At 50.1% G+C, this 17,447-nt stretch overlaps 1 protein-coding gene across 9 annotated transcripts in view; it reads right to left on the bottom strand.

The window, feature by feature from the left end:
• Positions 1 to 17,447, bottom strand: part of DYSF (dysferlin) — a 104,272-nt gene that overhangs the window by 38,998 nt on the left and 47,827 nt on the right. For 5 of the 9 annotated variants that reach the window (XM_074865379.1, XM_074865380.1, XM_074865382.1 and 2 more), the window contains 3 exons: positions 17,214 to 17,287; positions 8,953 to 9,015; positions 175 to 273 (listed from right to left, as the gene is read on the bottom strand). In XM_074865379.1, coding sequence (XP_074721480.1) covers positions 175 to 273; positions 8,953 to 9,015; positions 17,214 to 17,287 — 236 coding nt within the window. The remainder of the gene's footprint in view (positions 1 to 174; positions 274 to 8,952; positions 9,016 to 17,213; positions 17,288 to 17,447) is intronic. The other 4 variants (XM_074865385.1, XM_074865387.1, XM_074865384.1 and 1 more) reach the window with 1 other exon arrangement.

Genomic DNA, 17,447 nt, shown 5'->3' with positions numbered 1-17,447 from the left:
TTTTCAGAATAGTTATTTTTAAAACAAAAGTACCTGCTCTCTGGGAAAAACTATCTTTTTTTTTTTTTTCCCCTGGAAGGAAAACAGCCTAAACACTTAAAAAAATCAAAGCTTGTGGAAAAACATCATGGAGAGTGCAGGTCCAATGAGCCAGAACCAACTGAGGTCACTTACCTTCAGGGTGTCAAAGCCCTTCTCTAAATAGCAGCCACATTTTTCCCTCTCTCCTGTGGAAGCATAGAATTTGCTCCACCAGTCAATGAATTCTTCCTCCTGCAGCAAGGGATACCAGCATTACACATCTCCACCAGCAGACCCCAGCGATCAACAACAGCAGCATCTCCCGTAATTGCTAGAGGAGAACTTCTGCCCTGTGCACCCACCCCACAGCACAGCCTGGGTTCGGCGGGTTTCCATCCCGCAGAGGTGATGAAGTTGTCATGAACCCAACCTGCAGCAAATCACTCCCTGGTTTCAAGGTGCTTTTGGGATGCTTCCAGCCCAAATCCAGCCACAGCAACACCGTGGATCTGGACCTGTCAGCAGAGAGGATGATTCTCCATGGGAGGATGAGGCAGAGCTCACAAGAAACTTGGAGCATTTTTAGGCCAGGGGCAGATTTTGGCCATTTGGGTCATGGTCTTCCCAGGATGTCCGTGCAGGACCACACAGGGGATGAGACAAATTAACTCTCGTGCTAACGTGGTCCTGACAGCCTGAAATTCAAGCAGAATGTGAGGGCCACTCTTAAACTCAGCCCCTGCTTTAGGCTTTGCCTGGAAGGTTTTGGGGTTTGTGGGTTGGGGATTGGCTTTCTGGTTTGTGTCCTGGCACCATCCAACCTCCCCATCCAAAGAAATCACATGGGCAAACAAATAAATGCATAAAATGCAGATACTTCCACTAAAAAAAATGGTCCTCAGGTGCTACACCTCTCTTGGGAAGAGCATAACTCTTTTCTCGTGGATATTAAACACAGAAACGGGCAAAATTTGTACAACCTCAGCCTCACAGCCCACAGCCACAACACCATTAAGGAGCATTTGCCTCATCTGCTATGCAAACTGGATTTCAGCTCCAAGGATGCTGTTCCAAGAAGAAAGCCGGCTGCCGGCTTCAGCAAATGTATATATTTTATAAGAGCACCATTTTTGAAATTTATACAAGCAAAGATGAAGGGGCTTTGACTGTGATTCATGAAACATTCCTGAAAAATAATGATGTCTTATTTTAGAAGTCCACAAAATTCCATCACACTGACCTAATGGAGGAATCATAATAGAGGTTTATTGGATTTATATTTTAAGCCAACGGTGCAGGCTTTAAATTGCTGTCTTGAATAGACATTGTTTTTAATAGAAATATTACATAAATTAACTCTGAGGCCTCTGCTGCCTCCCTTTTTTTTGAAAAAAAAAAAAAATTGCCTTTCATCGCTTCCCCTGTTTTATTGTTTAAAAAGCTACACTCTGACCATCATGGCTTTATTACGACATTCCACAGGTACTGAGTTACAAAGAAAGCACTTAAACTAATCTGACGACTTACCCATGGTATCTTCTGCAGCCCCAAGACAAAGAATTTGGTTAGATAATTTTTGCTGATTTCTACTGATGTTACAAAAAGAAAAAAAGGGGGGGAAGAAAAAAAAAAGGAGGCAAGGGGAGCAGCTGGAATGTTAATAGTGAGGGATATTAATCCATTTGCTTGCAAATGGGAAAGCCAGGGAAAGCAAAGGCTCCCCCCACACAAGCAACTGGATTTGGGGATTTCATTTAGCAACCAGGCGATAGTAAAATCACCTTCAGAGTTTTATCTTGGACACAGCACAGAAGGGTCCTCGGAGTCGGGGTCTGTGCCCTGAGCCCTGACGAAGATGGCTGAGGGACCTCAAGCATCCTGCATGCCCTCTCCAGCTGCTGCGTGGACCCCGCAGGGCTGCCGTGGGGCACACACCCACGGGTGAGCATCACTTGTGGATAAATCTCACATCAAGTGACTGAAGCCTAAAATTTTAGCTTAGGGACAAGCTCACTCAGATGTGATGAGCTGCTGTCAGGGTTATTTGCTGTCTCCCCATCCCCGTTCACTCCCTCTTCCCTCACGACCACCGCTCCCAGAGTAGGGACCACCATAACATGGGCTGGCACCTGCATCCCAAATTCCCCAAGACTGGAGTCAGGATTGCAAACAACTCTCCCATTCCACACTGACCTAAGGTCAAGACCTTTTAAGCTCCAGAGTGCCCAGCTTTGGCATTTTCTGCTAAAATGGTCAACACTTATCACAGGAGCAATGGAAGAGGGTCCAGGACCATTTCACCAGGCAAGAGCCTGAATGGAACCACTTCATCAGTTTTCCAGAAGCTCTGGGAGCATCCAGGAAGGGCAGCAGGAGACCCCCTTCCAGGGGGGGCATGCCAGAAGAGAGGAATGTCTTATGGCCAAAAGCATGGCATTTCCAAAACTAAAGAAATTCAATTTTTTAAAAAAAAAAGCCTTTAAAACCAGAATTTCACCAGCAGGCTGCAACTTCCCACTTGAAACATTTCTGGGATTACGGCTTGGACACAGCAAAAGCACTTAGACACATGCTTAACTTCAATCGAGTGTGCAAATCCCTCTGAAGTCAATGAGGCTCTTCAGACGCAGCCTTAAGGGCATTCTGGATCAGGCCTTCAGTTCAGCAGAGCCAGCAGCCGCCATTTACTTACCACCTTCAGATAATAGGGAAGGAGGTTTAAGCTGAGCCTGATCTCCATGTAGGACTTTCACCCAGGGCTATGCACATTGCTGTTAAGGGTATTGAAATTTTTCCCTCCCCTGGACCCCAGAATGCAGACCTGTGTCCTCCTGACCGCTCTTGGGATGTTTTCAATCTCATTTTGTTTCACCCGGAGGCGAATGCACCAGATTTAACCTCGTTTTTGTCAGGGAGGCTGAGCCAGAGCGATTTTCTCCCCACTGCCTGTCCCATCAGATGCATTCCCAGATGGGGATAGCAGGAGTCTGGGCTTGTCCAGCACAATCTAATTTTCACAAAACATGTTGAAATGGCCATTTGGGTCTGGAGCAAAAGGAGGTGTGGAAACCTGAGAAGCTGCCACACAACGGACATAGTGGCTTCTGGTGAAACTTAGTCCTTATCATCATCAGCTTACAGGTGGGGGAAACTGAGGCAGGGAGAGGTTAAGGTCCAGACAGCAAAGCCAGGAGAGCAGAGCAGGCATGAGCCAACTGAAGCCTTAATACTTGCTCTCCTAGTGATTACACACTACTCCCTGTGGGAATATAGATAATTATAGCAATAATAAATACTGCCTCTAAAGAAGCTAAGCCACTGCTTCAGTCTCAAATGCACTCGCACCTCACATCTGGGAGGCAGATTTCCTGCTATGGGGAAGCTCTGCAGCTGGGGTGAGAAGATCCTTCTAGAAACAGCCTGGACATTTATAGATGCAGCTCCCCAGCTGTTTGTTACCACGCTTTTGTGGGAGATGACACCCTGCATCTCAGCCTTGGAGAGGGTGGTGTTAGCTCCAGTGCAAAGGCAGCCTGGTCAGCTCAGCTCATTACCCGACTAAACTAACCCAGCCCAGCCCTGTCCTCCTGCGGGCGCAGAAAACTCCAGCGGAGAGGCCATGGCAAACAGCTGGGGAACGCAAAAATGTCTTTAAACACTGCAGCTGCGCTCCTTGGGGTTTTCTGACCACATCCTAAATCCCTCGGCTGCTCTGTCTAGCATCGCTCCAGAGGTCGGCACGCCCAGGCAGGAAACCGAGCGGCTCGTTGCTGCAGGACAGATCCTCACGACGGTTCTGCAATGAAACAGCTGCAGCCAGGCCCACCAGCCACCCAGCACCCAAGCAAGGTGCCAGCTATCCCCACGCCAGGGAGGCATGTCAGCTTCTGCTGCCCAAGGGGCTCCATCACCTACAAATGCAGCCCAGGAGCAGTTGCAAAAGTGCCTGGGAGGCAGGAAAAATCAGATTTTCCTGCTGGGAGGCCAAGACAGTGGGGTGGAGGTGTCACCAACGGGGCTTGGGACCTGGCACCTGCCAGACCTTGGGAGCTGGAGGAAGCTTTTTCCATGTTATCAACCTCCCCATGCCTTTAAACTCCAACTGCTTCCCTAAGAGGGACTTGTCTTTGCGTTAGCCTTGGGTTAACCTGGTCCTTCCACCTGCTTCCCTCAAGCTGTGCCAGGGTCCTGCAGCAGCTCTGAACAGGGCTGGAGGGAGGAGAAAAACCCCACGCTCCCACACAGGGAGGCTACAAGAGGACTTGGCTTATCCTTCCATGAACCCCCAAGGTGTGAACTGTCAGCTGTTCATAAAGAGAAATCATACATTTATGATTGTTTCACCTCTCCTTTTTTTCACCATACTATTAATTTTGCTCAGAAGTGGACAAAACTCTTTGTTTTCAGTGGGTTTTTTCCACCCTGTTCAATCAGCCTACATTTAGCCACGTTCACTCGAAGGCAGCCACCTGCACACCTTCTTGACACCACTTTTCCTCTGTCCCATGGCTTGTATTTGGGGATGCTTTCCCCTGAAACCTTGGCTGGTGGAAAGCCAGCTTGCCATGCAGATTGGTCTGCGGGGGCTTTCCCCCAGCGCCCATGGCAGTGCCATGGTCCATCCCCCAAGCGTCCACAAAACACCAGGAGAAAAAAAAAAAAAAAAAACAGCAAGAACGTGCCGGGGGGCAACACCGGGCTGCAGAGCGGGTTGGCGACCGTTTTCAGCAGGAGATATCCAACACCAAGAGCTCTTCCAACTAACAGTAACAGGATAAGCCATAAAATATGTGCTCTGATTTGGAACTAGCAAACACAGCAAATAACCAATTATTCCAAATAGTTTACAGATTTTGACTTTTTGTTTTTGGCTTGGGTTGGCTTTGCTAACTTGTCATTTGATGGGTTATTTGTATTTCTTACAACCAAAGCATCGCAAGCCAAAATAATGCTATGAATAACTGCATAGAAAGCACCTTATAGTGCTTCTCGGGGGAGAACAGAGGCTCCTCGCTGCAGTTTCACAGCTCAGAGGTGTCTGAGGGCTCCTGGTGAGTTCCTCTCCTCTGGAGATGCCCAGGAACCTCCTGTCTTCTGCTACTGCTCCAACAAGCTAAGGCTGGTGGAGAGGAGATCTTGCCAGACCATTTCACAGCTGGGAATGTAGGGCCTGCGTGGGCATTAACCATGCGGGGGGGGTCCTCTGCAAAGGGACAGCTCTCCTGGAAACCTGGGTCCCTCCACTCCCACCCACGCCAGGGCCTTCACACTAACCCCCCATTTTCACTCATCAGGGCTCGGAAGCTCATTTGTACTTCTCAGGAGGAGGGGCCTGTGTGCCCTGTCGATCCTGAGCAGGGTGGGGAGACAGGGACAGGAACACCCTGCCAAGGGGGATTAAGGGCCCTCAAAGCCTCTTGGTGGCAGACAGGTGCTTTGCAAAAGGCAGTGTATCCTTCCCAAATATACCATCCTTATTCTTCGCTTGCATAAGCAGCTTTCTGGTAATTCCCAGTTGTATCTGTTGATGTTTTAAACATTCTGATTCTTCAGAAGCATTTCTGCATTTTCCTCTTGCCCTGAACAATAAATCAATAACAATTTATCACTAATACTACCCTGGCATGCAGTAATCCCCCTCAGGATTGGGATCCCGTTGTGCTGTGCTCTGTAGAAAAGGAGAAGGATAGAAAACTGCCCCAAACAGTTTCCATTTAAATATTGCTCTTAAGGCAGGTACCAAAACCAGGCCAAAGGCATAGAGAGTTTTACAGTCCCTTGTTTGTAAAGGGATCCCGGTGTGACCAGCTCTGGTGGTGGCATCTATACCGCGTCTCCTTGAGCTTAGCAAGAGGTGTATTGCACCTTCTGCTGACCACGTCTATGGGCTCTCCTCTGTCTTGCAGTCCCCTGCGCTTTCACAAATTAAGACCCTTAGGGTCACCAGGATCTCATCCTGAACACTCTCAGGTCGGCTTTGGTGGGTATTGTGGCAGAGACACGGAGGGCGATGGCACCTCCATCCTCGGAGAGCTTCGAGGGGACACCGCCAAGCCCAGGTGGGGCTCTCAGGATGGTTTAACAGTTTGAAAAGGGGATTTGCAGGACAACAAAGAATGGATCCTGTAGATAATTACAGAGGGGATTGTGTGGATAATTACAGAGTGCTTCTCCCAAGCAGGGAGGGGGAAATGGCTCATGAAAGAGCTTATTTTGACATTTGAAGAAGTTGTGAGGCTCTCTTTCACCCTCTGAACATGATTGAATCACTTGAACTCCTGAGGGATGAGCCAGGATTTCAGCTGGTGGGAAGGGGACAGATCTGGAGCAGAGAGGTGGGTCTATGAGACATCGGAGTTGCAAAACTGTCTCATTTTGCTTGTGCCAAAGATTCTCAGCAGGGACAAGAGAGGGACAAAGGGCCAACTCCTGACTTTGTCTAGGAGGACTTTGGCAACAGCAGAACCAGAGGAGTGTAAAGAGAGGCCAGATTAGGAAGGGTTTATGAACTAGGTTATAAACAATTGCAGATTAAAGGCTCGGATTTGTGCAGGCTCCAGGCAGAGCCTGAAGCATCAGCTCTGGCCACCCTGACCTGACATCCCCACCACACTATCACATCTCCCCAGCCTTTACCTCCCGGGTGAGGGTAGGGGATTGATGCCACAGGGAGCAGAGATGATGCCCATTGCCCTCCTCAATGGCTCCCCAGGTACCCCCGGCAATGCCTGCCCCATTTTCCAGAGCTGTTTGTAGTTCTGAGGATTTTCGAGGTTTTCACAGCACACTGAGGCCACACTGCTGGGGAGGCAGAAAACCCACAAGTTCCAGATGAAGAGAAAAAAAAAAAAACACGTCTTGTGGAGTCCACCGAGGAGATGGGTAGATCTACAAGCTCAAGTCTCCATGAGGGGCAAGCCCACAGTCTCCCACCACATCCCCCTTCCTCCAGGTCATTAATGCCACAGTCGGAGGCAGAACCCAGCGAAGTTCAGGAGCTCCCTCACACACTCAACACCGGGCTGGATATTTTTGGCTGTAAAAGCTTTTTTCCTAATATTTAACCAGCTGCAGCCCCTATGCCTCATTCCACAGCTCCTGCTTTCGTGCGAAGCTCCACAGCTATAAAGGAGAAGGAGACGGGAAGGAAGACGTGCACAGGCCATCTCGGTGACCTCCTTTCCAAAACAGGATGGTTTCCCCCAGGAGGCGTCAGCAGCTCTCTGCGACGTGAGGTTTATTACATTTAATCACATTCTTGTAGGGTCTTGGTGAAGGCCAGGAGAACGGGTTTATTACTGTCTAATATTCTGTTCCTTTTATTTTAAATTAATGGTTTGCAGCTTTTTTCTGTCTTTTTTTTTCCCCCTAAATTTTATTTGAACTAAAACAAAAACATATTCACGTAAATTAAAAATGCTGATGAACAGAGGGAAGAGGGAGGCTATTTATGGAGCTTTTGTTTCCATACTCCACATCCCAGCGCAGCCACCCATCTGTCTTCTCTGGGCGACAGAGGAAGCCGCATCAGTGAACAATATTATGTGGGTACAGAGGATAAATGGGGTACTGGAGAGATGCGTGTAGGCCCAACAAAGCACATATCTATGTTACGGAGAGAAAGGTTGGACATTAAACGTGCCTCCAACCCTATGCCAAGACCTACAAAGATGCCCATCAGGGGCTTCTGCATGCAAAATTTACAGCTGTCATGAAGCTGCAACCCATCTCTTACTCACGTGCTCTGCTTGCTCGATTTTTACGTTGTTTTCAGCAATGAAAGCCAAATTTATCTTCCCTTCCATCCTGCATGGTCAGACCTCGAAGGGAGACTGTTCCTCCCAACGGCACAGTATAAATAACACCTTCAAGTTGACCTTCTTCCAAAACTCTGGGCCGACTCACCGGTGGTTTACACCCCAGGGCTGAAGCACGCGGGCACTGCTCCGGGTTTGACCAGTGGGAAGGAATTGCTGTTTATTGCAGCAAAGAAGTGGAAAGCAACGCAACTAATTCTGGCCTGAAACACGCAGGAGGGATGTGCACGGCTCTCAGCAGGAACTGTCCTGTAACTCATGGGCTGGTATCAAGAGGGATCTAAGAGGGGTGAAGAGCCCCAGGGTCACAACCCTGAATTTGGGGCATGAAGAAGAATTGCTCCTCTGGAGTGTCAGCCCTCAGAAAGCAAAGCAGATTCACTGCCCTTCTTACAAAAGTCAGGAACATCCCAAACATCTGATTTTTCTTATGAAAAGTGCACGAAGGGAGCAGGAGACACTTTGCAAGGAGGGATCTGTCACTGCTTGGGCATCTCCCTCATCCCCGCGCTTTGAGGGCACCAGGCTGTATGCCTGCAAAAAACAGGACTGTGCAAAGTCCTGCTGATGAGATGAAACCTTCCCTGGGGTGAAACCCTTCTCCTCGTGGAAGGTCAACACCTCCTCAGTTCAACCTAGACCAACACGATGCCTAGGACTTGTCACAGTCCCTGAGCTAGAACACAGAGGAACACAGAAGTCCCATCAAGTCCTTAATTATGCCACTGCAGTCACCCAGGACACACCATCTCCACTGAGTACCAGGCTCTGCTGGTGTGCACAGAGGAGCCAGAAGCTGTCGGGGAGACACCTGACCTCGAGCATGTACAGAATTCTGCTGACTCTGCAAGGACAAGAGGGAGGAAGCTTCCTCATCCCTCCTCCCAAAACAGACCGTCATTTCTTTGGCATGAACGAAAATGATCGCTGAAGTGCACACACATCTGTAGTGAGATGAAATTTCCATTTTTCTAGGACAGCAGGGGGATCTTTCACAACAAGAAATGCCTCCATTTCTGCAGATCTTTATATATATATATATATATATATGCACATCTATCATTCATAAAACCCATTAATCAAGCAAGTAAGTTAGAAATTAAGCAATACATACATGAGGCTGGGCCCAAGAAGCTGGTATGTTAATTAATGCTGAGCTGGTCATACCCTCTGCAAGCTACAAATTAAAATGATTGGTTGTCAATGGGGTTAGAGAAACAATGTTTAACATACATCAGCAAAAGCACAATTTAGGAGAAATAAAATGAATGAACCCGAACAGTGCCACCTTCCCCCTCCCCTGGGTTATAAGGTTGGGGTCTCCCCAGTCAAGGCACCCTTGGCACGAGAGCAGGGTTTGGGTTTTCACTGATGTTCATCAAATGGGACAGGGTTTGAATGGTCGCGGAGAATAAATGGGGTATTAAAGGGAAACTGCAGCAAAAATCCACGTTACAGAAAGGCTGTTAACATTTCTCAGCGCAGGATGGGATCTCCTGTGGGCACTGGGCGCTTGCAAACGCAGCGAGTCAAGTTCATCGCAGAAGCCAGGGAGGGATCTGACCCAGGGTGGTTTTTGACAGAAAGGGATTAGGAGAGCTCAGGACCAAGGTCTGGTACAAACGAAACGCCGAGCACAAGCTTGTCGATGGCAAACCAAGAGCTGCTGTCACCTACCCCTGCCCTGGGCAGCAAGCGGCAGCTCTGCTTCTGCCTTGCAAAGTGTGTTTCCTTCGAGATGGAGAAGGGGGAGAAATGAGATATTCTCACCAGAAAATAGCTGGTTTTGAGCATCAGGCCAAGCCTGACAGCGCTCCCCCTGCTTGCCAGCTCGGGCTGGGCCCTGAACATGCTGCTTTTGACCCCATCGAACCAGACCTGCAACAGACCTTGGGTCAAGCTGAAAACACTGAATTTACAGCTGCTTCATGGGGGGAGGATTCCCCCGGGCTCAGTTCCCACTAGGACACCCATGCAACTCTGGGAGGGTAGTGGGAGACAGCTCCTCTGCGACTGTTTTATCAACAAGCAGAAGGAACAAATATCTGCTCATCCCTTGGGACTGCAGTTGGGCCTCATGGTTGTCCTTCCCAATCTGCTTCCCATGGGGATGAGGACCCAGGAAAGAGTGTGGAGAACAAGAGGAGGCTGCGGGGGCAGAGTGGGCAGGAATAAGGGCTGAGCCAGCAGCCACTTACATGTGCTCAGCCCCTGCAAATCCCTACTCCGGGTGCATCTCCCAGAGAAGCAAACTAAAAGGGCTTAGCCAAGGAGACCTTGCTACAGAAAAATTGCTTTTCTATGAGTTTTAGGAGCTTCTTTCCTCGCACTCAGTAACCATGATGTTTCCAGTTCATGTGCACATAGACTTGTTTTAAACGGGCCTCAGGCTGAACTTCTCACCCCACTTGAACAAGATGGACAACACGCTCAGCAACCTCAGAGCAGAGGGGTTTCGTGTCTGTTTGTTTTCTCTATTTCAGATGAGGACAACAAAGTGATCCTTTGTTCCAGTCATCCATCAGAGGAGGGACCAAAGCCAGGCTTGGCAAGGAAGGAGAAAGGCTTTGGAGCCACACAATGAAACACACCCATGCACACATGCACGGGCAGGAACAATCCTGGCTCCTGCTTCCAAGGTCACCACGGGAAGAGCAAGTGGTACGGAGTCTGCGGCCCCGGGCACGAGCTCCTGGCCTGGGATCCCTCGCCTTTCCCAGGGAGAAGGGGTAGGATGGACTCTGCAGACTGGGACTCCTCCTTCACCCTCCAAATCTGGCCCCAGAGGGGAGCAGAGAGGGGTGGAGGGACCCCGATGGCTGCGGGGTGTCAGAAAAAGTCACCCCAACCCCATGTCTGTCACCAGGAGAGGCTGGGCATGGGAGGAACAGCATTCAGGGCCAAACTTTAGAGATTAGGGAGGGAGATGGTGGGAATTTTGATTTGGCTATCCATGAACAAGCTCCCTCCTCCCTCTGCTCCCCAAACAAAGGGCAAAAGTGAAAGACAAACAAAGAAACAGAGAAGAATTAATCTGGGGTCAGACTGAATAACTCAATTCATTGCAGGGTGTTTTGTTTGCGAAATGTTTGTTTCGGTAAAGAAATGTCAAAGTCTTCCACTTTAAAACTGCCGCAGCGAAGTGTTTTGGCTTTTGGAACGTCCTTCTCCCCCTTCTCGTCCTTTCACCACCCATTTAAACTGTTCCCCAAGTTTGCTCTGAGTTTGTAGATGCTTTCAATAGGTTTTCAACTGCCCCAGGGAACAAAGTATCGCAGAGGTGGGGTTCTCTGTCTCACTCCTTCCTTTGGGACCTCTGCAGCCCCCGTGCCAATCCACCACCGCTGCCCCCCGAGCAGCAAACGCTGTGTATACCTGCCTAAAAGTGTGTGTGTCCCCATCCAGAGCTTTTTGTCCCCAAAAGGCTGATCTGAGCAGGTTTGGTAACATCATGATGAAGTCCCTGTAAGGACTGGGAGAGACGCAGCCCCGCAGAGCTCCGTCGACCTCCGTGTTTCCCTGGGGGGAAAGACCTGAGCTGCTCCACACGTACCAGCCGCGGGAGCATCGCAGGAAACACGGCTCATAACTTGTTGCCCGCAACTATTTTTGGGAAAGAAGGCCCTGCCTTCAGGTCTGAGGACATTGCTAGGGAAATATTTTTCTGACCTTTGGTGGATGTTTTAAAATAAATAAAAATTACTTAATTCAACATGTGGTGTCATTTATTTTGCTTAAAGGAAAGTCAAACATGAGAAAAAGCTCACCTCACTTCACTTTGCAACCTAAGGCCGAGGGACCCCTGAGGTGCCTCCCTTTACCTTCACCTCCATCACTCATTGCCACAACCTTCCTCTTCCTCACAGGCACCATCAGAGGCCAGAAGGTTTTCACCTCTGTCCTCTGTACCCACTGCCCATAAATGCCTTCCTGAATGTTTTTCTAATTGTTGGACCAAGCCTGAGTCCCCTAAGGATGAGGTCTGCAGCCGGGGAGGTGTGTTTTCTTACAGACAGACCTGCTTCTGCACATCCCAGCCAAAAGCTGCCCCAGAAACAAGTATCAAGAAGGAAAAGAAACCGAGGATCCCCTGCAGGCAATGCTCAGAAAGCGCTTTTGAACAGGCAGCCCATGGGAGAAGCCTTGGGGATCTCGCAGAGGATCAGCTGTCACCAACTTCTCCAAACCAGCACCAACCAGGACCACAGCTTCCTGCCCGCCGGGACTCAGCCCAGGATGCTCCGTGCCCATGGTTCCGGCAGCACCAAGAGAGGGACCAATGCTGCAGGAAGATGTGTCTTCCCCCACCTGCAGCCCCAAACCCAGTAACTGCTCTCCTTGCTCTGCAGCATCTCCAGGGTGGTGACAGGTCCTCCACCGAGAAGCAGTGGCAGAGAAACGCTGAGGATCTGGCTGCCAACAACCCTCTGTTCCCTGACAGGGGCCCCATTTTCTAGTTGTCACCTTCCAAAAATGCTTCTTTTTCCTCCTGTCAGAAGAGAGCCTGGCCACCAGGGCCACCAAGGGCCATCTCTAAGTTGCAGAGCTCTAACTCTAGCAGAGTCATGTCCCTGCTGCTGGGGGCACACGAGGTTCCTGTGATGGATCCCAACCTGCTGTGGACATGACAGCGGGCCTGATTTTCAAAGCAAGTAGTGGAGAGCCAGCTGTACCAAAGATGAAACATTGATCCGTGTACCCCTCATGGTGTATGGGTCTCCGTCGGGACAAGGAGCACCCCAAAGTCTCAAGGAAGAACTTCAGAGCCAGGGAAAGAGCATTTTTCCATGAATTTGGATAGAAAGCGCACAAATTTCTGAAGAAGGGTGAGTGGCAGGGTGTAATTCAGACAAAAGATAGACAGACCTGCATCTGGCATGTCCTCAGAAGTACCTGCAGCTTCTGCCGGAGCACTCGGATATTGCGCTGACTTTAAAAACTGGTAACGAGCACAAAGTGTGTTTGGACAAGAGCATCCAGAGCAAAGCTTTGGAAAGGATGGGAGCTGGAGGAGGGTCAGGGACTGCTACTTTCCTTCCTCCCATCACAACCTGCTCACAGGGAATCCACCAGCCCAGCCCTGAGTGAGTGCAGGCAGCTGAAATGGGTCCCTTTGGCCCTTGGTGTGGCTCTCCCTCACCCTGCTCCTGCCTGGAGCTGCCTGTGCCGGGGTGGGAGGAGATGGAGGAGCAGGGCCAGATCCTGTGGCGCCTGCGGTGACGGGGTGCGGCTCACGAAGCAACGCTTTCCCCACGATGCACCACCACATCTGAGGAGGGGATTAATTCTTGTTTGCAATTTAAACAGCCCCACCGTGCCAGGGCACTGTGTACACACAATAACAGAGCCTCCGGCCTCGCTCCAAATTAGCCTAATGAGGAGCAGGTTTCGGGACAGGCTCGGAGGAGAAGCGGGTTGCCCCTCTCCTCCCACCTCTCCTGTCACCTTCTGCCACTTCTGACCACTCTGCAGACGTGATCAACACCCAGCACGGTGCTGAGCTGCGTGTGCAAGAGGTCCCTGCACACCACGATCCTGCTCTGCCTCCTAAACTACCCCAAAACACCCTGCCCAGCTGCCTTCACCTCTGGGCCAGCATCTCCAAGAGGTTCCCCAGTGATGGATGGGGCCAAAACACCACCTCAGCACTGATGGAGGTTCCTTAAATGCAGGTGCACACACATCTACCCAGCACCTATGATCTCTGGCTTGCACACCCCATGCCAGCAACAAGCACTTTCACAGTTAACGCTGGTCAAAAGATGGGGGGAAAAAAAAGCTTTGAAGGACAATTTTTCATTTTCTTTTCCAAACTAACTGCAATAAAAAAGGTGGAAGCTAAAAGAAATTTGAAATTCTGCCATTTTTGGCATGCAAATATAAGAGGAAGAGCCCTGGGTTTCTCTTTCTTGCCTTGCCCTCACCTCCAGGTGCAACAAAACCTGGGGAAAACAGGGAAACGGTGAATGGGTCTCGGGGGGAAGCACAGAAAGTGAATGAAGCACTGCAAAATTAACATGAAAAACATTCTTGTTTTTTCACTGCTACAAAGTGCCCAAAGAAAAGAAAAATTTGTAAAAAAGATGCCTTTTCATTAAAAAGCCATGGCAATCTGATCAGAGCACTTCAAGCAACAGCAGGCACAGGCAGAGGCCAGGTAGGAAGTCCCCCCAACCTGCACCGCAGGGTGGGGGCACCCCAGGGTGCTCCCTCCATCCTGTCTGTACAGCAAAAACAGAGGAAATGGTGCAAACTGGGAGCCCCACCAGCCCCATAGAGCATGAATGTCCAACACAGCCTTGGCCAGGCACCTTCAGCACCGGTTCATTGAGGACCCCAACTCCACGCCAGCCCTGAGCTGAGGTCCCATGGTGGCCGCAGCCCCCTCACTGCACCCAGCAGAGCATTCGCCTGCAGCTCTCGTAAAGGATATTTATGGGAGGAAACTTTCCTCCCCTCACCTCCCTCAAAAAAGCAGCTACCGGGTTAATAAACCACTGGCAAAAAAAAGCAGGGGAATTTCCATTAAGCAGAGTAAAAGGGTAATTAGCGACCGGGGCTGAAAGCACCCTGCACCAGGCAGCCAGGGCCGGTGCTAAGCACAAGCCCCGGCCATCCTGGCTCCCAGCGAGAAAGCAAATTTGGGTCAAAACACTGTGTTCCCAGAGGGAACTGCATTTCCCTCTTGTTATCTCAACCAAAGTCACGGGAGAAGAAGCAGAAGCGACTGCAGGTCTGAACCCTGCTGAAGGCGCAGAAAAATCAGGGGTGGGAAAGGGCGGTGGCAGATGAAGGTCAGAGGAAAGGAAATGTTTTATAAAATCAGTTGCATTTAACAAATGGTTTTGCCATCAGAAAAAGGCAGCAGAGGGCCAGCGTGGGGGCAGTTGTTCTGATGCTTTTGAAGAGCAGTATTGCGCATTGGAAGTGCTGCAGGTTGTTGTTTTGCTACAGAACACCATTTTGACTGAAAACTGACCAAAAAACAAAAAAAGGGGGAGAGTCTAAACTGTAGATTTCTGAATATGTCCAAAAAAAACCAAAATTAGTCAAACCAATTTGAAAGTTGGGTAGATTTTTCTATTAAAAAATAAGAAATGATCCCTTCGCAGCTTGCTGGCATTGCAGATGCAAAACCAGTCCACCCATCACTGCCCCATCTGTGGCTGTGGGTCAGGAGGGCGCCAGAAAAACCCTCTGTTGGGGGTCTTAGCCCACTGTCTCTGCAGAGGGTCTTGCAGCAAAGGGACATCACTTGCCCAGCATCATGAGATAAATCAGAGGTAAAGGCATGACCTGCACCCCAGCCCTCCTATGCACATTATTCCCTGATCCCCTCACTTTTCTCCCAACTGTTTTCTGAACTAGGCTAGAAAAAGGGGGTTTTTTTATTTGCAGAAGTGAAGGTTCCTCTTCCAAGACTCATTTTGGTGAGTTTTGTACAGACACGCTCCAGTTACTTTACTGATACAAGATGAAGCACAATTGTAAATTATTAAGACAAATCCGCAAATGGCAAGCAAACAGAAAGCCGATTAGGTTGTCAGTAGTATTTTCTGTCTGGAGTCACTTTTTCCTTTCGACGACACTATTTCACTTGGGCCAATATTTTTAAACTCCACTGTCCAGTTCCTAATTGATACTGAAGCACCTCAGGACAAGCCGCCAGCGTCCCAGGGAGCTGAGCATCCCAACGTCCCTCCTCTTGGCTGGTGGGGAACCCGAAAAGCCAGCTCTTTCGACCTGCCTCACTGCAAGGACTGCGGGGTGACCTTGCCAGAGAGCACCAACCTGGATCTCATCAGTGTTTGGGATAGGTAGGCATGAGCAGGGCCAGCTGCAGGCAAGACCACAACAGGCTGGAGTCCCACACCCACAGCTTTTGCCAAGCGCTGGCCAAAATCTTGATTTTTCCTTAATCCAAAGCCTGAAAGCCTTGAACTGGGCAGAGGTTGCAGCATGCAATGCGCACTCCTGCTTAAGCAATGCCTGCTCAGCCGCAGGGAGGACTTGCACAGCACAAACCTAAAGCAGACAATCTAGCAAGGAGAGAGGTGCAGCTCCAGCTCTGAATCTCCAGCTCTGAATCTCTGGGGACAGCCCAATACTGGGAGCCCAGTCTGAGCCCACCCTGGGACACGACCGCAGATATCTGACAGCACAGATCCGTGGATCGTAAAGTCCTCGTGAATAGAAACACTGAGGTGCCACCAAGGAGAAGAATAAAGAGCAGAAGCATTGATGCCCAAATTCTCCATCTTGCTTTTATGGGCAGTGAAAGACCAGGCAAGAGGCTTACCTGAGGGGCAGAGCTCTTACAGAAAGCTCAGGCTTTTCTAGCCCGGGGTGCCATGCAGCACCCACAACCTTTAAAACAGGGAGCAAGGGAATGCCAGCGCATGTTAAATACACCAAAGGGAATGGGAGACCATGAAAAGCTTCACCAAATGCCTCTGACAACACTTCCAGCTGCTCCTGAGCAGTCAGGCTCACCTACAGACTTGTGCATCACACACGCACGTCAGCACTGGCAGGTCTCTGCCTCAGAGAGGACACATCTGCTGGCGAAGAAACCCGAGGTGTTATAGAAATGTGAAGCACCAGCAGGGCCAGTGTCACCGGTGTGGCCTGACCCACCTACAAGGGACAGCTGAGACCCCTCAAACTCATGGCACCGATGAGCTTGCTTCCTGCAACAGCAGCAGCACATCCCTCCCTCCCTGCTAAAGCCCGTAGGGGATATTCTGCAGTCACGGTCCCCACCATGACCCTCTGCAGAGTAACTGGAGCTGCTGAAAGCAGCGAGTGAGTTTGGGAGCAGCAAAGCATCCTGCAAACAAAGAGAAACCCGGGGAAAGGAGACCTGGCCGTGTGGTTGTGGTAAGGACAACAGAGCCACAGGGAACCTTCGCCTCCAGTGTGGCCGTGGGCAAACCGTCCCATCTGCCAGCACCAGTTCACCCTCTCCAGTGCTGGGGTAAGTCCCCTCAAGGCTGTCAGCTCTTGTCATTCCCAGAGACCATCCCGCACAGCAGAGCCCTATGGAGATGCACAAACCTTCTTCAGTCTCACACCAAACCACACATTTGAGGAAGAGATGCTGAAGGGAAGAGCCTGGCATGGGGAGTCTGGTGTCTCCCCCCCCCAGAAAAGCAAATCTGACACCTCATATTAAACATGGGGGAGAAGGGTGAGTTTGTGGTTGTTCCTTGTGGTGTGGTGGAGGAGAGGGGGTGAAAACAGAGGTGGAAGCTGCAAAAGGAAGGGTACAACCAGACATGACCCCACATCCGCATCGCTCTCTACCCCCGCCCTGTACCTGCACAAGTTCCCCCATATCACACAAAGTAAGAAACAAGTGATGTTTTTCCCTACCTGGACAGGAATAAGAGGCTCTTTGTCGTCGATGTCAATGAGGACATCATCCCTGGGTGTGAGGCTCACATCATCTGCAACCAGAGCAAGCACGAGCATGACCAGGACATCCAGCTGTCGGAAACCCCAAAGCCAAACCACCTTGGGATCAACCTCCAGGACCAATCTCAACCTCGCCCAGAGCCTTCACACCAGCCAAAGCTCATGCTCATGCAGGTTGAACAGCTTGGCCAA

The sequence above is a fragment of the Strix uralensis genome, chromosome 4 (genome assembly GCF_047716275.1).
Source record: "Strix uralensis isolate ZFMK-TIS-50842 chromosome 4, bStrUra1, whole genome shotgun sequence".
In the NCBI taxonomy this organism is placed as follows: domain Eukaryota; kingdom Metazoa; phylum Chordata; class Aves; order Strigiformes; family Strigidae; genus Strix; species Strix uralensis.
Note: the sequence above shows the minus strand (reverse complement) of the source record. Positions and strands in the feature narration are given on the sequence as shown.